General features: G+C 33.5%; 7 protein-coding genes across 7 annotated transcripts in view; 5 read left to right on the forward strand and 2 right to left on the reverse strand.

The window, feature by feature from the left end:
• The window catches only part of LOAG_18045 (hypothetical protein), a gene marked incomplete at its 3' end in the record, with an annotated part of 14,658 nt that extends 13,150 nt beyond the window's left edge, over positions 1-1,508 (forward strand). The window contains exons 29-31 of the mRNA XM_020450715.1: positions 598-711; positions 925-1,059; positions 1,438-1,508. Of these exons, the coding sequence (XP_020305569.1) occupies positions 598-711; positions 925-1,059; positions 1,438-1,508 (320 nt within the window). The remainder of the gene's footprint in view (positions 1-597; positions 712-924; positions 1,060-1,437) is intronic.
• A 203-nt stretch (positions 1,509-1,711) lies between these two features.
• On the reverse strand, positions 1,712-3,322 carry LOAG_05854 (hypothetical protein; the record flags this gene model as incomplete). Its single annotated transcript, XM_020446991.1, has 7 exons — positions 1,712-1,918; positions 2,036-2,182; positions 2,276-2,386; positions 2,512-2,616; positions 2,695-2,787; positions 2,988-3,074; positions 3,182-3,322. 7 exons carry the CDS (start codon positions 3,320-3,322, stop codon positions 1,712-1,714), a joined length of 891 nt encoding a protein of 296 aa, XP_020302733.1.
• A 176-nt stretch (positions 3,323-3,498) lies between these two features.
• On the reverse strand, positions 3,499-4,171 carry LOAG_05855 (E2IG2 protein; the record flags this gene model as incomplete). The annotated part of the gene is made up of 2 exons (XM_003141392.1): positions 3,499-3,573; positions 4,037-4,171. The coding sequence occupies 2 exons, from the start codon at positions 4,169-4,171 to the stop codon at positions 3,499-3,501; spliced, it is 210 nt and encodes a 69-aa protein (XP_003141440.1).
• A 480-nt stretch (positions 4,172-4,651) lies between these two features.
• On the forward strand, positions 4,652-7,777 carry LOAG_05856 (phf10 protein; the record flags this gene model as incomplete). The annotated part of the gene is made up of 9 exons (XM_003141393.2): positions 4,652-4,831; positions 5,137-5,273; positions 5,944-6,079; positions 6,408-6,484; positions 6,624-6,692; positions 6,777-6,905; positions 6,980-7,089; positions 7,232-7,481; positions 7,733-7,777. The coding sequence occupies exons 1-9, from the start codon at positions 4,660-4,662 to the stop codon at positions 7,775-7,777; spliced, it is 1,125 nt and encodes a 374-aa protein (XP_003141441.1). The 5' UTR covers positions 4,652-4,659.
• A 1,870-nt stretch (positions 7,778-9,647) lies between these two features.
• On the forward strand, positions 9,648-11,114 carry LOAG_05857 (hypothetical protein). Its single transcript, XM_003141394.2, has 2 exons — positions 9,648-10,137; positions 10,682-11,114. The coding sequence occupies exons 1-2, from the start codon at positions 9,994-9,996 to the stop codon at positions 10,826-10,828; spliced, it is 291 nt and encodes a 96-aa protein (XP_003141442.1). The 5' UTR covers positions 9,648-9,993; the 3' UTR covers positions 10,829-11,114.
• A 917-nt stretch (positions 11,115-12,031) lies between these two features.
• On the forward strand, positions 12,032-17,631 carry LOAG_18046 (hypothetical protein). Its single transcript, XM_020450716.1, has 18 exons — positions 12,032-12,454; positions 12,928-12,996; positions 13,193-13,333; positions 13,399-13,518; positions 13,699-13,841; positions 13,960-14,050; positions 14,181-14,363; positions 14,616-14,774; positions 15,086-15,299; positions 15,420-15,594; positions 15,668-15,785; positions 15,886-15,942; positions 16,122-16,219; positions 16,464-16,605; positions 16,750-16,848; positions 16,945-17,094; positions 17,247-17,378; positions 17,455-17,631. Exons 1-17 carry the CDS (start codon positions 12,386-12,388, stop codon positions 17,271-17,273), a joined length of 2,055 nt encoding a protein of 684 aa, XP_020305570.1. The 5' UTR covers positions 12,032-12,385; the 3' UTR covers positions 17,274-17,378; positions 17,455-17,631.
• A 928-nt stretch (positions 17,632-18,559) lies between these two features.
• Positions 18,560-19,172, forward strand: part of LOAG_07607 (hypothetical protein) — an 8,553-nt gene continuing 7,940 nt past the window's right edge. The window contains exons 1-2 of the mRNA XM_020447490.1: positions 18,560-18,727; positions 18,996-19,063. Of these exons, the coding sequence (XP_020302287.1) occupies positions 18,568-18,727; positions 18,996-19,063 (228 nt within the window). The 5' untranslated portion in view covers positions 18,560-18,567. The remainder of the gene's footprint in view (positions 18,728-18,995; positions 19,064-19,172) is intronic.

The raw sequence follows: 19,172 nt of genomic DNA on the forward strand, positions 1-19,172 counted from the left end.
CATAATTTCCAAATGATATTTCGTTGGATCACTTGTGCATGTTGTAAGCATTGTTGTTTTCCGTTAAAAATTCTGGAGTTCATTTTGATAATATGGGAATCTGTCAAGGAAATTAAGATACGAGCTGAAGAAGCTAGTTCAACAAGGAAGTCGAGTGTTTTATAATAGTATAGTCTGAATAATAATGTACGCAAAAATTTTTAGCTTGGCATCCGCCGATGTCTTTGGGACTTAAGCAACGTGGTCGTGGAATGAAAAAGAAGAAAGTTGGTAGAAATGCGTCGAATACATTGGCCGAACGTAAAGGCGTTGGAAAGGGAGGATCCAAACAAACAAACAGTGAGGAGCGAAGTAAAGAAAGTGAGGAATGCTCATCGAGTGATGATGAAAGTGTGTTTTGCCTGCTTACTTAACATTCCACAGTTGGTAGATGACTAATTTTTTTAAAAGAAAATTTTAAGGTGAGCAAAAAAATGTTGCTTTAAAAGATATTGGGAATGTATTCGTCAGTCTAGATTGAAATAATCTTTCAAGTTCATATAGGTTATTTACGTTTTGTGTTCAATATTTATTGCATTTATATGGTTTGTTTCAAAGGTTTGCCTAACGTAAGGGATAGTTGGCATGCTTTGAAAGTACGTATGCAACAAAAAGTTGAATTAGAAGGAGCTATGGTATATGCTGAAAAGGAATTGAATTTGGAACCAATTGGTATTTTTGAATTTTCTGTTGTATAATAAGCCCTTATACTTGACTAGTTTCGGCATTTTTAATTAAATGCATTATTGTTGAAGTCAATGCTACAGGAATTAGTTGGAGCTTAGTTAGTTATTTCGAAAATTAACTAACTTGAGACTACAGAAATGTAGAATACAAAATCTGAAATCCAAATAGTTTATACAGATGTTGTTGGTTTTATTACAGACGAAAATTCAACTGGGGAAGCGCTAATAAATTGTTATCAGGAGCGTATGCAAGAGCTCAGAGATATATATCATAGTATACGCGCAGATCAAGCACGTCTAGATCGTCGTTGGCGAAAAACACTTGAGAAAAGAAGTAATGCATTTTTTTTCCTGTTTCAGCACAATACTGGGGAGAACAAGACACAAAATCTTTGTTCCAAAGCATTTGGTAGATGTGGAAGGTTTTTTACTTCCACTTTATGCCAGTTCCCAATCAGAGAAACGGATTTCCCAACAAATTCAGAATTCGTGTGATCTGTTCCATTAAAATGTTGCTTAAAAAATCTTAAAGTTGCTTTAACTGAGGAATGCTGCGATGGGCGCAACTGGAGCTACTACGAAATATGAAGAATTTTGTAGGTGCCTTTTCGCAACTTTTGTCACAAGTGCGCTTTTCATTGAATATCTCAGTGTGGGAGCATAATTTTGTATGGTTTTTTATTGTAATTTTTCCTACCATAATTTTTTTAAGAACAGCGCGACAAGGAACACAGAAAAAAAGAGGAATTCATACAATCGCCTGTAAGTGATAACGTTGTATAATGTTCGTTACCGTAGTTTTGTATATGTATATATAGTACCAATTTGCTTTTGATTGGGTGTGTAATCACTGTATAGTTTAATTTACATGTGTTCAAGTTTTCCAACTTGTTTATTCACTTTCTTGTGTTTTGTTGACGGCAAAGAATTCTTTGCATAAATTCATTGAAAATAAACAATGGTTTTTGAGAGGTTCTAGCTATAATTTACGAAATCTGTAGCATGTCATTAACTGATTGTTGCTTCACATCGGTAAACAGCCAATAAAAACGACGAATGAATTCAAGTATCATCATGTCTTCGGCTTTTTTGTCCTTCAGGACAGCTTTACAGAGAGAAGGACGGTTAACTGCTGTATTAGCCTTTTCGCTTCTTACAAGATCGATGCAAACGGCTGCTTTTGCTTCGGATAACTGGAAAAGTATAAGATGGTTAAGATATCAAAAAGGAAATAGTATGTGCAAAATAAACAGATTCAATAAAGCTTCTAGTTTTGTAGAACATGAAAGGAGAAAAAGGAGGAGGCATGCCTTTTCTTTACTACAAAGACCCTGGAGCTCTGCTTTCATTTGTTTAAAATCATGAGAATCGAAGCATATAGTCTTGGATGGCAGTAGATTTTCCAGAATGTAAATAGCGCGGCACAATGATCCAATTCGAAGATTTGCAAAACAGTCCTGAAATTAGCATTGTTTGCATTAGCTCCGGATCGCTTTTAACTCACCATTGACCACTTTGCTATACGAAGTACGGAACGAAGAAGAAATTACTGGAGCATTTTTTGAAATTAAAACCCAAAATTCTGGTAAGTCGACACTGGCACATAATAAAATTGCATTCCGTAAATAGTCGCTGGTACTGATTCCAGCTGCTAAATACACCTGAAACATCATGGCAAAGTAATACACTTATTTTTTATTCTCCCTTTAATAATATCACAATTGCATGGCTTACCAAATATTAGTCTGTTTTCAAAAAAAATGAATCGCAATAATGAAGAGCATACCTCCAAACTTTCTGCCCAGTACTGTAACTGTTCATCCTGTGTTGACACCAGTGCGTGTAGTTTTTGAAGAAACGAGAGTAACTGAGGACCATTTATTGGAGCAATCTAGAATGATTCTACTACCATAGATATGGAGCAAAAAGATATAAGAAGAAATTTATAAAGTGGACAAGAGAAACTTACTTTTAAGCCGCATCGAATAATAGAATCGATTAAAGCAAAAATGGAGCTGCTGCTACCATTTTTTGTTTCATTTTCCAACAAATGGAAGTAAATCTGAAAAGGTGAAATGTCTGGGTGTTGTTTGCTGATTAAACAACATCATGCGTTGAAAAAGGATCAAGTGGTAATCAATTGTATTAAGTAAATAAATAGTTTTATTATTGGAAAAGGCAGTCACAAAAATGTTACGAATAAAGACGGACGCCTTTTCTGCTACTTGTTCATAAAATCTGGTATTGAATAAAATAACATACATCCATTGAGGTGATATAATCGCCATGAAGATAAGCGAAGGCAGCTCGGTTTTGGACGAATTCACGAGTCTTGTTACCATTGTTATGCTTAAGATATTGAAACTAGAGCTGAATAAAGGTAAAATAAAAGGAAATGTAATGAAGAGAAAAAAACAAAAAGTCACAAAAAATTGAAAAAAAAAATTGAAACTAACTAAATTATCATTAAGGAACCATCTAGGTGATCGGTCTAAAGGCACGTATAAATATGGGTCAGTATAATTGAGACGAGAACGGTTATCAACATTAAAATCATCCGAGTCAATAATGAGTTCGTCAAACAATTCGGAAAGCATTGCTTCTTTTAATGGAATGGAATGTTTTCCAGAAATAATTAACTTTTAATTCTGAAAGATTAAAAATTAAACTGCTGGAGATATGAAGAACATTAGAATATTTCAGATTTGATGATAATTGAAACATTGTCAATCTGATATAAACTTATTATTGATATACTAACATTAGCAATCATTTAATTTGACGCTTTCCCAGACGGTACCACCTTATCCTTCATATAGTTTTGCATGCAATCTCTGAATTTCTGCAACTGCAAAACAAAAAGTCGGCTAATTTTGAGCCAGAGCTTTCCTTTTCAATTAATGCTAACGTATAATAATAGCCAAATAACGTTGACGTTAAAGACGTGCAAATAATGTCCAACAATCACAGCCAATTTAAGTCGACTAAATGATGCTTAGGCTAAGGAATTTATTATCTTTATTGCCTATGCTAATGAATTAATTGCCTTCAGAAACTTACCCTTAATTAATTAATTGTTTTTCTACCAATGAATAATGACTGATAATACCAAAGTACTACTAACAGACAACAGTTAAGTACTACCAATAACAGGTTACTGGTTCGTGTTACAGTGCAGTAATTACTGATGTTAAATGACATCGACGTACAAGTAAAGTTGCTGAAGAAATGTGTATCAGAACTATGGCATTTTAAACAAAAAACGAGATCCTGCATTTGTAATAATGATAAAAGATAAAACAGGATGTTACCTCTTCTTTGCACGCTCTCCAATCTCTTGTGTCACCCATACATTCGGCACATGCTAAATGCTCTTCCCAACATCCAGTTTTCCGAATTGCACGCTCCAAATAATCGTATTCCTCTTCCGGTTGGTCTTTTTCCATGCAAATTCCACAAAAGAGTCACAAACTTAAAAATTATCAATTGTTTGTTAACCGGAAATTAATTTGCATAATGGGCGTTGCGTTAAATATTAGAAAGGGTATAACTGAAATTATTGAAGACAGATTGCGTTTTGTTGCTTCCAGTATGGTGCATGTAATGTCTGGTATAGTGTTGTGCGTATGATGTCCAATATGTTGTTATACATATGACATCTGCTATGATACTACGTACGTAACGTCTATTATGATGTTATGCATGTGGTGACGTCCGGTATGTGCTGTGTGTGTAAATTCTGGTATGGTGCTGCATATATGACCATATTGCAATAAATTTCATTTAGATCATAAATTTTTCAACTAAAAGTACAGGTTTTCAAATGTTTTCTTCGGATGTGGCACCCAAAATTAGATTATGAACAATTTCCATCTTTATCTATTTCACGTTTTTTCGTACTGATTCATTTTATTTTCTTAAATTGATTTTAGTGATGGATATCGTGCTAGGCGGGGATGAATCGTCAAGTTCGAAACTGAGTGAAGCGCCAACATCGATACTTACATCTACAACAGTTGTTGATGAAATCAGTAATGAATCAACAAAATTATCCTTGCCAGTTCCAGATTCCGAGTCGATTCCAGTTGAAGGAACACCAAAAACCGGTAATGTCAACTATCCATTTTTAATTAGCTTTATGTATTTTTTGACGAATTTATCAGTTAAGATGTAACATCAACGTTTCAAACTTCCCGAAGAGCATTTATGATATCTATTATCATCTCTAGGGATTTCTAGCTGAGCATATTTTGGGTCGCTAACATATATTTTGCAAAATCCCTTTAAATGTTAGAATTATTTGACAAAATTGCGAAATGGAAATAATCATTGACTCATGCTGTATTTCTTACTCAGTCAACTTATTATGAATTTTTCCTCACATATCTTTATAGTAATAAACGTATTATAGGTGGCAAAGAAGGTCGATTAGTCAAGAGTTCGTCAACACGTGTCATTACAGCGGATACAACACATATGCATATTGAACCGAGTCATATTATTGAGTACGAATGGCCACCAAAATCAGGGGAACGTTACTTTATCCAGGTAGGTCCCCATTTTATATTATTTTAAATGACATTACCTTTCGTTATGTAAATTGTCGTTGTGCTTTTCATTGGCATTTTTTTTTAGTCCTGTCATTTTATGTTAACTATTAGTTTCATGTAAATTTGCCGTTTTGTTTCTCTTATGGTTTCCTCCGTTTATGTTGCATTGCAATTTCTTACCGAAATTAACCGTAGTGCTTTTTGTATCGTGTACCTTCTGGGTCACTTTACATGTTATGATGATTCTATGTGGAATTCGATATTTTATATCTCTTCACCATTTCAAAGGTTTAACTGTTTTTGTTAATATAACATATTTAGTTCATGTTGAAATTTAGTCCTGTCAATTGAGATCCTCTCATCCTTTTTTTTTTCGTTTTCCGTTGCTTGCTTTCTTCGTTTGCATTATGGCAAACTCACGACTGGATGAACATCTTATGGCAAAATCAGAAATGATGGTCATAGTCTTACCTACCATTTTTTTCAAATGCTTCAGCACGTGTCTTCCCTGCTTTTTTAACGCTTATTTCACGTTTCGCCATGACAGATTCACAATTCGTCATTGCTTTGCAACGTGCATTGTATATATATAATCCCTTTCGGAATGTCACTCGTTGTAAGACTACTTTAATATTTTAATTGCGGTTCAGTGTGGCATAATATTTTAGGAACAAATTGCGGAGCTGCTGGATGTGAAATCATTCAAAAGAAAGTATCCAGAGTTGAGCCGACATACCATTGAAATCAATGAAAGGGAGTATTTGCTGGCTAATTATAAGCTTGCTACAGCCATAAATGAACATCGTAAGTTTCAAATCAAGTATTTTCCTTGTTTATAATTACAGATATTTTGCTGTGTAATGCTAGATTTTGCTACACTATTCATGTAATACTCTTTTTAAGAGTACTCCGATTTTTGATTTTCTTTTGTATTTACATATTTTTTATTCTACTTTTATTGACTGCGGAAAGTGTTAAATGAATGCCTTACAAATTCATTGTGATATTGTTATTAAGATTATAAAGGATCGTTCAGTGAAAAAATTCTAGCTTTACCGACAGTTTGTTTATTAGAGTATGTTGCTGTCCAAATCTAGATGGTATTTGGGATAAATGTATTCCATATTTCCAGAAATGCATGGTCTGACAGCCTTAAGGGCAATTGAGGTTCACGAATTGATGGCTTCGGATTATCCAGCTGTATATTCGGTGAGCTATATACTGGTTTCGTTTTTCCTTTTTTTTCTTTTTTTAAGCAAAACTATATTTGAAACATAACCAGTCTTTAGTAGTGCATTCTATCTTTAGCAGACATGTTCTTTTTCTGTTCTTATTTTTTTCACTTGAGGAATACCAGAGGGCGGCAGCCGATAAAGTGAAACTGCAAATGGCAGAAGAACAAAAACGACTGGATGCTGTATGTCTATCATTATTTTAATTAGATATTTAGAGAAAAAACGATTTTCCGTTTTGAATAAGATTTATCCATGCAATATTACAGATAAAACTGGATACAAAGAAGATGGATGAGCTGAGGAAAAGCGCTATAAGGAGCGCTTTTGAATTTAATTCTGAAATGAACGCAATTAAACGGAGCGAACGACGCTATTTTTGGGATCTGCAAACATCGGTATGTTACGAAATTTTATATCGTTTAATTTTGAGTTGTCAGTTTGTGTGAAAATAACTCTTTTTTCTTTTTAGATCATTCAATCATCAAAAAATCGATGGAAGCGGATGCCTCCAGAATACACACGGCCAGGACCTTATCCTGCTGCTCTTATTCATGGTCAATATCAGCATTTCTACAAAAAGTAATTATTTCTTTGATTTTCCAATGTCATTGTTGGCCGATGAATCCGTAATTTTCGTTCATCATATTAGTCATTGTTGTTTCTGTGGTGCCTTTGAATTTCAGTGAACTGAATTTTACTTAGATCGGGTTGCAAATTTAAGGTTCACTCCAAAAGAATTACGTCGATTACCGTTGTCCACGGTACTGGATTATGATTACCTTCTGCCTCCTAAACGACCTGTTTCACCGCTGCCTGTGATTGTTCATGAGGAAGAGGTAACAGCAACAACAAATGTTGACAGTAGTGATGCTGGACAGCATGATAATCAGCTCGAGCTACCCCCTCCTGTTTTATTACCCTCTAATTATAATGACGATATTAAAACAAATCTGGATAAAGTGGATTCACAGGTTAGTGCTTTATTATTTGAAGGGCTGATGTATTTTCACGGTCCACTTGCAAATTTTTCTAAAGGATGATAGCTAATGATAGGGTAATATGTGTCATCATTTCTTATCTTGTATCTGCGATTCCCTTTGTTTCTTCAAAAAATGAATTGACGTATTTTCTTCCTTCTGCTTTCACATTACCTTAATATCATCCAGGATCTCTCATCCAGTCATCTGATATAAACTTTTCATCAATTTGTTGATATCTTCAGATGTACTGGCCGGAAGAATCCACTCGTTTTGTCGTCGACAACTGACGTAATTGGAAATCTTTGTTTTCAGTACTTAAGTTTTAAGTTTCCATAAAATAAAACTTTGTTTTTTATTTGAAACTTTCGTCTTAACTAAATAACCTCGTACGAAGTGATCATTTGGACCTTTTGCATCACAGATGATGCTTGAGGGATTTAGGCTAGAATTACTGCAGGATACGGAATGATGTTAGGCGCTGCAATTGATTTTTCTTTCTTATTTTCTTTTTCTTTTTTGGTACAACTGTTGTTTAAAATACATTGTAATATAACTTTTGGATTTGCTAATTTCCTCTTGCATGTGAGCTGTTGCTTTTGCAGGGTTTATCATTTGTATATTGTAAAATTATGTGCCTTGATTATTGCTAGCTGAATTTCAACAGCCTGTTTGAGTGGTCGGATTGTTGCTCACCGTGGTTCCAGGAGATTTACATGGCCGGAATTTCATGATAATCAGTTCTTTAGTTAATTTTTGACTGCATCCACGAATTTGGTTTTATTCCTTTATCCCCCAGAGGTAGGCTTTTTGTCTTACTCTGACTTTCATTGTATCGAAATTTAGTTAGTAGTTTTCCTGGGTGCAAAAAAGAACTTTACAATATCCTTGGAAAAATGACGAGTCATTGCTTTCAAGATCTCGTCATTTTTATAGCATCTGTTTATTTGCTTGCATAATTAATAACAATTTCTTATTTCCTTGTGTCTATTTTCCCTCTTTTTTCAAAAAAGCACAAAGTTTTCATGAGATGATGGCAGTATATCAGCTGAAAATCGGAAATTCTCAATAAAGTGCAATACAGTGCGTAATCGAAAAATAAAATAAAAACCCTCAGGGAAACTTCTCAATCTTTCAGTAATATGGATGGTAATGCACCGAGGATCAACTTCTTCGCTTATTTCGTCTCTCTCTCTTTTTCTTTATGTCTTAGCATTTTTACATGTCTTTCTTCATCGAGTATTCTTTTTACCAAATATATGCCTTGTTTTATTATATATTTGAATTCACATCTTATACGTATACGGCACTTGTATATGGCTTTTTAGTGATGCTTAGTACTTCGCAAAATTTGATTTAATGCTTCATAAATAACAGTATGCCAAGAGAAAAGATTTATTTCAATAATTTTATTTAACGATTATTCTGATCTCTAAATTAACTGGATTCGTTTCTGACAGGTACATTGTTGTTCCAATATTTTGAAAATTTTTCCTGTTGTGATGTATGGGTTTTTTTTCGAACTGCTATTGTTATAATTGCATTTTCGCTTTTCAGACCATTGTGGATATATGGCGTAGTAAATATGAATAGTAAATTATACATTTATGCTGATTTAAGGATATTTTATTATCGTAGTAGTTTAAATCTAGTAAATTCTTATCAATTTAAAAATGTAGTTTACTCTTTTTTAGACATATCATGAAGCTAGAAATTTCTGAAAGAGCAAAAGCAAAACGGGAAACAAAGTTTGATACTTTGTATTTGAAACATGATGAGATGACAATCCAAAAACATTTATCATTCATTTATGTATTTATTTTTCCAATTATCCACTTATTTATTTATATTGAGAACAATAACAAGTTGCACAACTGATCACTGATTATGTTAGGCTAGTTTTTCGTGATGCTTTTCCCATTTCATCAATTCTTTCGTTTTTGCCATCTTTCACTGAAAAGATCATTGATTTCCCCATAACAGGATGTAGTTCGTTGTGAGAATTATTGTAGTTGAGAAAAAAGAAGAGAAAAGAGAAGAATACTGCTGTTATTGAGTGAGTAATGGGAATAAATTTTCCATAAATTTTATTTGGAAGAGGGGAAATATGTCGAGGGAACGCAAATTTTTTTTCCTTCCAAACAATGTATCAAATTTCATCAATCGTTTTTCCTCCTCATCAGTTTTTCTCATATTACATTATTGTCTGACTGGTAATCTCTTCGATTATTTTCTCCAGATTAATGGAATTGATCACTTAAATGCAGAAACTTTTCATTTTATCCTTAAATTCAATTGAAAATAAAGGAATGGAGGGTATATTCGAGAAGGCATGATTTTTTAGTGACCAACGATAAGGTGGGTTTAATTTGGGGAAGGAATTGTTAGGATATGCGTGAATGTCTCATGAAACCGCAAAAAAGCAATTCTAATATTATAATTATAGGACTTTACTAAGCAACAGCAGCAACAGTGTTCGATATGCGGTGAAAATGAGGAGCGTCAAATGTTATCCTGTTTTAATTGCAATAATGTAGTACATCCGGACTGTGCTGGTTTGCCAGAACACGTCGTTAAGGTTGCACTGAATTACAGATGGAACTGCATTGAATGCAAGAAATGTACGATATGCGAAAAACCGGATAATGAGGTAAAATAAGTTATGGTGTTTGGTTGATGTTGTTGCTAGGTTTCATAAACTTCCAGAATAATGCAAAAATGGGAATAAAGGAAAGAAATCTGATATAAAGCGGATTATGTTATATGAAAATATTGTAAATCCAGGACTTCCTAACAAATACAATTTAGGAGAAAGTACTATTTTAGGATAAAAAATTCGGAATATTGCTAGAAGAATGTAGGATGTTCTATTTGCTGGCCGAATTTTTCCAATTTTATGTAGAGCCTTTTCATGTTATCTTCGATTCAATATTTATTTATTTTTTCGGCTTGCTATGGGATTGTTGTTTAGTGAAATTCCTGAAATCCCTTAATCAGTTTAGGTTGATTCACTTTATACCTTTCTTCAACTTCAGCCATAATTTGTGGACTGAGAATATTCAGGGTATACATAACTTTCGCGGTTATTTAATGAGAGACATTTGCTTTGCTCAACATTACTAACGTTTCAAGAGTCGTTTTAGAGATCTGTTTGTGCGTACATTTGTAGAACATCATTAAATGAGCGTTTACAGGATGCAATGATGTTTTGCGATCGTTGTGACCGCGGTTATCATACATTTTGTGTTGGTTTATCATCTCCGCCGAATGGTAATTGGATTTGTTCCAGTTTCTGTGCTGATCGCAGTGTAACAGCAACGGATAACACATGTCGTGCATGATGGACGGTTTTGCTTTATCATAGTACAGTGTACTATATACTGGAAATGTAGTTTTCCCCGTTCAACTCAGAAATTTCCTTTAATATTTGTCCATCTCAATGATTCTATGCATATCTGTTATTGTCGTTCACACCATGCGTTTTGTTGATCAGTTGTATTTTATCCGCTTTTATATGTATTCAACACGATGATTTATAATTGCTAAGATAGTCATTGACAGCTTACCCGAGATTTATTTCTTTCTAGTTAAGCAGAACATGTTGACTCGAGGATTCCCGAAACTAGCAGATAGCGTGAGCAATGTCGTGGATATAGTTATACCACACACATCCTGAAAAATGTATGTTTTATTTTTCTATTATTGAATCCTCCTATATCCTTTTTAGCGAAGGAAAACGAGGCGGTCGAATAAATTAGTTAAAAGTTTGTTTATTAGTATTTATTTATTGACATTTCATGTCTAAACAGCACTAACCGCTTCTTGTATATTTCTTGTTGGTATTACGAATTTTTCTTTATCGAATCGTCGCTCCCTTCTTTTCGGACTCTACCTTTCCCTGTCTTTCTCTGTGCATTTTTTCTGTCCGGTAATTTAGGAACGGTTGATGAATTTGTGATTGCTATGCGTCATCGAATACGTGCAGAACTTTTTGTTGCTATCAGCTGCCGAGACTTTGCACCGACATTTGGTTGTTAAACTTTTAAAATTTTGAACTTATTGCTGTGGAAAATCTTAGTCTTGGTAGATTAATAGTGTTTTTGTTGGGTTTGAAATAAAATATTAAAGGTTTGGAATGTTCATGACAAAAAGTTATAGAATTTGAGTGCGATATTGTTTATACCGGTTATTTAACAGCTTTCTTTTCACATCATATTAATCCATATTTTGTGCTTTTTTTTTTCATTTACAGTTGTTATAATAACCATTTCCACACTTTTGTTTATGGTTCTTGTGGAGGTAAATAAACTTCGTTTCTCTTTGTTTAAACATTTGATTCATGTAAATTTCAAAATATATTCGTGACGTTTTTAGACGTATTAATATTTCAATGTTAATATTTTGTTCCACTTTGTTCTACCATTTGTATATTTTAGATAAATTCTGCAGTTACTCTTCCGATTGATCCGGATCTATGATAATCGGAAACTCATTTTTAACATAGATGAGTGACTAAATTTCGTAGCAGGTTTCCGGAGAGAAATGACGTCCAGAGTCGTTCGTTCTACAGTAACAGAAAATTCTTGATGATTGACATTTTAAGGGGATTAATTAGTGCACGAGTGTTTTCGGGATGGCATATTATGTAATATTGAAGGCGATAGTGGTATTTTATCAATATACTGTTATAGCTACCACTTGTGAAATAAATTTTTTTTGCAATAACGGATACTTAAATTGGTGGAAGATAGGGAAGAGTGTTGTTTGAAATTATGGTAAGAATTTCAACTTTTATTTAAATAATGTTATGAAATGCTTTCTACGTATCCGTTAGATTCGAATTTTCGGATAGCTGGTTGAAAATAAATTGTGGTGAGAAGAGTTGATGTGGGGTGTAGATGTCAACAATCTCTTCGAATGCTGATATCAATACCAAATATCAACGGGTCGCTGCTGAATATGCCAAGGTTTCCTTACCTCATTTTTTATTGGAAAGTAGTAAAAGTTGCCGGAAAATTGTTTTTGATGGACTTCCGTTGTTTCCCTTTCTTTTTCTTCTTTCTTTTTTTCTTTTTTTTTTTAAAGTCGCAGTCAAATCGTTGTGTAGGAAGTGGCGAACTTTCATGCTTTTGTTTAGCGGGTACCTGATGCAATTTGGGAGATTTTGAATTCAGAAGGGACCATAGGCAATTTAACTGTAAAATATAGGGCAACTGAAATTTGTTAGGGCTTTCCTAGATTTAACGCGTTTTAAAGTAGAACGGTTGGTATTAAATCAAGCTGCATAGAGTTATTCCTATTGTTAACCTAATGTTAATTTTTTTTCTTTTTTTCTTTAAATTAGCAAAATATCTGATACTACTTTTATGACTAATTACTAACCAGCAGTGAATTTTGATAAAATCAAAATTTTTGAAAACCTATACTTCTATTTTTGCAGTTGAAAGCTCAGATACCTACGTTGAAGAATGCGGTTATTGCGGAACAAGCAAAAAATGAAAAATTATCGGTCAGTTACGTATGAACTGACTTGAAAGTGAAGAAAAAAAACGAATCATTTTACCCAGTTCTTTGATTGATTTGAATGTCGCAATGTTTCCCATAATTTTTCATAAATGTTCTATTTATGTCTTAACACCTTGTGAACTGGGAATTGTGTCGGAAAAGTACTTAATCTTGCCTTTTGATTTCTTAGGGATTTTTAGATTGATTTGCACAATAGCAAATTGGCATTGCGGAAACTCGAAAATGAAAAGGAAGGATTTGAATTTCGGAATAGCCAGCTGGTGAAGCGGGTCGAATCATTGCAAAATGAAATCGACAATGTTAAACAAACATCTGTTAAGGTTGGTTTTTTTGATATGAATTTTTCTTTGATTTGTTCTGTTTTTTGAATTTTCTCTTTCTCCAGAAACGAGGACTGTTGTTTCAAAAGAATACGCGTGTAGAACGTTCACTTGAATTAGATAATGGAATTCTACAAATGGAATTGCAGAAGAAAGTGGCAGAAAATGAAACACTGCATAAGAAGGTATTGCTTTTGATGCAACCAGTTATTACTCTTGCAATACAAATGAAATTCATAAAAAAATGTTAATGTTGTTAGTCGTTGTTGTTTAAATTAAATGTATACAGAAATGATATTTTTAAATGGAATAGGCGAAAATTTTTGTGTGCTCTTTCTTCATAAACTAAATTTCGGATATTTTAGATTTCCGAACTGGAAAACGAGTATATGGAAACAACGGCAGCTCTTAATGAACAGTATAGGACTCTGGAAATTGAAAATGGAAAGCTGAAAGAAGAACTTAAAGGGATAAGGATGAATGTAACAACTAATCAAACGTTATCCATGTAGCATAATTTTTTCTTTTTATATTCATTATTTGTTTTTCATATCGTATGCTATTAATTATGAGTGGTATAAAACTTTACAATATTCATTGATCCCTTCTTTCTTTTTTTTATTCAGGAATTGTGGTATGGAAAAACAGTCTGAAATCCAGTTAGTTCCTGCAAATATATCAGTGTTGGAAGCTGACGCTGCAATAAGTCAAAATATGGTATTATGTATTTTATTTCGTTCAAAGAATTCATTCCTTAAAACAAATATCTAAATTTGTTATGCATTTTGTAATGAAGTGTTTTAATTTTCATTTTATGAGGATTGTCGATTTGATTATTTCTTTTAAGATGTTGCATTCTGAAGGATCTGTCACTATGAAGGAGACATTGCAAGTTTTATGGCTTGATGCGTTACGTATGGCAAAAATGCTAGCAGCTGGATTTGCGAATTTATTGCAGTTGTTTGAGCAACGCTCCACAATCTATCCAAATGATAGTAACATGGAAAAATTACCAGAGAGGACACTTTTGGTAGGGATGTAGAGATCATTCAGTAATTGCAATAAAACAGTCTCCTTAACAACTTTTGTTTGTTTCATCAGATTTAAGGCTTAGTGCAGGATACATTCGTGAATCATTTATATAAGTCATACTATAAATGATATTTTAATGGGCTCGAAGAATATAAGAGCGAGGCAATGAATTTTACGCATAGGACTATAGATCATTGTGTTATAGGTGGCAACAAATTTATTCAAATGCTGGTGTTTTTCCTTTTTGTAGTATGGACGCCGGCTGTTATCAAGTTGTGATATGTTTGGAGCTTGTTCAAGTAGTATTGAAAATATTCTGGTGAAGAACGCTAAGGATGACTGCTGTGACTTGCCTTCTCAATGCTCGGAAATTATTTCAGTTATCACTGGCGCACTGATTTCTTGTCGGGTAAGGTTATTAATCATCTTCCGACGTTTCATGGGTAACATTCTTCTTAATGGAGATTGATACATCCGTAATGTAGCACATCATGTGATTTCCTGTCCATTGAAACGAAATTTGTTTGAAAATTGAGCTAATGATAATGGTTGGTTGAAAATATAAATTGAAAAAGTTTTGAAATCCATTCCAAGAAGTCTTACATTATGTCTAATGATTATGTCTAATAGGTTACTGTGTCAGATCAGACAAAGTGTACTACTGATAATCTGATGATATGAAAGGAAAATGCTTCTCTCAACATTTGATTTTGATTACAGGAATGGCAAGAATTGTTCTGTGAAAATAATATTGATGAAAATCGGGTGTCGTGGTGTGGGACAAATCTGAACAAATGTAATGAAGATTGGACTACTTCATTTCTTACAGTCATTCGATTTCTCATTGCTCTTTCTCGACAAATTGAGTGCAGCGATGATCAGTCTACAACGGAATTATTTGCACTGATCGAAAAATTGAAAACGTCGTTAGCAGGTACAATTTGGATAGTTTGTTGTAGCATACCAAATGTTATTTACATGGAAATGAATTCGTTTATATTCGTTTATGCGATGAGATGAAAGAGAATTCCTGATAACTTTTTTTTTTTTACAGATTGCAGTCGTGCTTATACAGCAAAAATTTTCAACGAAAATCGTATCCCAACAGCTACGAAACGGTTACGCTGTGTCAATGAATGTATAAACAATTGTTTGATATCGTTGCATCGCAATTTGAATAGCTTTGCTGCATTTGTACAGCTGATAATGAGCTCTAGTCAACTAAAAGAGTATGTTAAAACATTAGGCTATTTATGGGGATGGATGTGACAAGAATTTATAAGCTGAAAGCTTGGTTTCCAGGGAAAACGTTGTTCCCGAGAGTACAGAAGTTGCGTGCCCTCCGTTGGATTCTGTATTGTCAAATAATGGTATGAAGGTGATAGCTAACAAAAACGGTGGCGAAATTGAGCATGAGGAGGTATATTTGTTGACACTTTGATGTTATATCTATTTATGTGGATGTCGAGGATGTTATTTCTCTTAACGGTAGAAATATGGATAAAAATGTTTTGTTGCAGGAACAGATGTCAGAAAGCAAATGTCAACGATCAGCTGCTGATTTTTGGAAATCCGAAGTATATCTTGCATTTGTCGTATAACATACTCTTACATCTAATAATATATAGTCTTAATTTATGGTCGAATATGACAGTTCGATACGAACTTCAATTATCACTAGATTTTTAGAACTTTGTGGAAATTCTTGGCTGCTTGTCTTTTCTACACTATTTTGTACACTGTTTTGTCTTTACAGATGGAATTAGCAACGAAAAGGATTGTTGAACTAGAAAAAGAAAAAGAGCGGATCGCTTTGAATTATGAACTTCTTAAAATGAAATTGGAGTCAGTGAAGTGAGAGCTTTTAATTATGTGTAGTGGCATTATTTTGACTAACTTTTTTCCCACATATTTTACAGTGTTTTTTCAGGCGTATTGTAAACAGTTTTTAATCCATATGTCCAGATGGCTATAAAATCATTATGATGAAGCATTACTTTATACTTCGCAAGTATTCTGAGATAAGTAATGCAGATCGGTTAAATGATATTAAGAGGTTAAATGATATTGCTTCTTTTTGAAACACCTAACTGTTTAGGTCTTTGGAATCTGGAAATGCAGTGTCGGAATTTCCTTGTAAGGATGCAGATGTGATTTGTTCATATTTCGAAGAACGAATTGGTGAATTACATGCTGATATCGAGCATGTTCGTAGTCGAGCTTTCTATTATAAATATGAGGTTTGTTATACCTGCTTCAAATTTTATTTTGTTTACTTTTGCATATTTCATGGCGCAGTTTATCGCCAATTTCAGCTTTTGCCATCGGTTATGTATCATTTTATAAGAATAAGAAGCTAAAATAAATGCAAATATCTATTTCAGTGTAAAGATCTGCTCAAATTAGCCAAGCTGTCAAAGCAAGAAAATAAAGCGCTACGCGAAGAACTAGGCCTTGTAACTGCCAGGGAATCAGCATTGAAGGTTGTTTTAATTGATAGAATAATAATTGTTGAACTTTTCATTCGACTGGAATTATTTTCTTTTTTCGAGCTTGAGTTTAAATAAAAAGTGCTTCAGGAGGAGCTAGAAGTGACACGGAAAAGCTATGAAGTGCAGTTACAAAACTTGCATGAACATATTGCCAATTTGAATATTCAGTTAGACGAGCAATCGAAAGCAATGAATTCTTTCAAAGATGTGTTGAATGGAGTAACTTCAACTAAACAGGTTTGTTCTGCGGTAGATTATGTTTGATGCTCGCGACAAAAATCGTTTTTTTTTCTGATCTGCAGTAAAATCTTTTGTAATGTATGTTTGAAATAATTTAAGTCTTATAACCAAAAGAAAAAGTTCTTGTTTTTTAATCTTTTCTTTTCCAGAATTCTGGAAAACCGCTCCTCAAATGAAGAATAATATCTGAAGGAGATTGATAATTAGTGCCTGCATATGTGTACATTTAGAAGAAATTTTATTCGGGAACCTTGTCTGACATTGAGTCTGATATGTACTATGTAAGTATCGTTTCCTCTTTTCCCCCTTTTTTGAAGGAATTACGTCTAATTCTTCATGGAATCTAATTTAATTCAGGAGAGCAGAAATGAGAGAGCGTTTGGATATTGGTACTGAAGGGAAGACAGTAATCATTTCAAGTTCAGCGCAATCTCATCCAATTAGTTTCATCTCTGAATACAGAAGGATAATGATAGTAAAAGGAGGACAAGTGAGGCAAAGATACAGAAATAAATTGTCGGGTTCTTAACCGGGTCTTTATAAAATGTGTTTTTTACTATGAAACACTGCTTCGTTAAGTGCTTTGATTTTTTTTTTTTCTACATTTACTATGATAATGTCTTTTTCACTTTTAGTTTACCTCCTTCTTTCCATATGTTTTTATAAGAATTGTGAATTGCCTCTCAACACTTTTTCTTATTTCTTTAGAACTAAAAATTTAATCGCTTTCGGGTAAGCTTCCATTGTATATTTGTTCATCTTTTTCTAATTCGCCAAATTTCATTTGCCACTTTTTGATAAGAATTTGAAATTTTCTTTCACAGAGAACTGCTCATGTCATGCATACAGAAACCATTGATCAATATACTTTAAGTTGTAATTAGTTTCTTTTGAAAAGGAGGGCATTTTATTTTTCAAAATGTTCAAGTACTGCAAAAACAAAGTGCTAATTGTAGACGGGTGTGTTTCGTTAATGCACCCTAATGAATATCAGTTTGCAGTATAAAGATTCAATAATCTTTTATTTTCGTTTCTGTAAAAAGGTTATTGGGATTTTGAATTTTTATGCTTTTCTTTTTTTAAAATTTTTTCAAGGAATCATGTTTGGCTTATTTCCGTTAAATATTTTGTTATGTTCTGTTTTTAGTAACTCTTCCGTTTTTCTCGGTGACATATATCTTTATCAGTGATTATATAACTTGTCATTGAATACACTAGTTTCACCTAGCTAGTGAGTGATGAAAATAAATGGTTAAACTCTGACATCACTGACCATTTCCTAGAAGTTGATGGTGTTTGCACGCAGTTGCATTGCTGATTATCGATGAATCACTGATTTTCTGGTCGTTCTGTAGTTCTTTTATAAACTAGAAATTCATTTTTCATGGGCGCGTTAATTGTCGATTGCTACGCTAATTTCGGTATTTTTAATTTGAGGTTTTGTTCTGTGATATTCCTAGTATTTTAGAAATGGACGAGCCGACGGACGGAATAGTCATGCCGAATTTGGCACTAAGCATTCAGGATGATAAAAGAATGTGTGCAATGACTGCCAATGACGATATAAATGTAAATGGTAGTCAGCCTGGTCCTAGTCGACAACAACAAACAGACAAGTTATCAAAGACTGGCGAGTAGTTCTTTGTCCAAATCTTCCACCTAATTCATTTCAGATATTTTGGAATGATCCTTAAGAAATGACGAAGGGTGCTAGATCTGATAGCTTCAAGAGCTAGAATTGCTTACAAATTTCAGATGAACAAACTTTGTTTGTGGAAGATGATGTAATGTTGCAAATAAATGCGTAGAAGCAATATCCGAAATCATACCTTTGCGTGGAAAATAAACAGGGTTGAACATTTATTCATACCGAGTATATGCAAGGAGTCATTTTTCAGTGGATGACGATTTGGAATTAGTACTCGCAGAAATGGAAGAAAATAATACACTGCCAGTAAACAATGCGGTAGGTTATTTTGAATATATAGATCTTTTGGTCTGGGTTTCTGTCTGAGGATTCTTGCTATCTCAGTGCTTTTCCAGTATAAATTTAGATATATGTATGCACTTTTAGA

The sequence above is a fragment of the Loa loa genome (assembly GCF_000183805.2).
Source record: "Loa loa unplaced genomic scaffold supercont3.182, whole genome shotgun sequence".
Lineage (NCBI taxonomy): Eukaryota > Metazoa > Nematoda > Chromadorea > Rhabditida > Onchocercidae > Loa > Loa loa.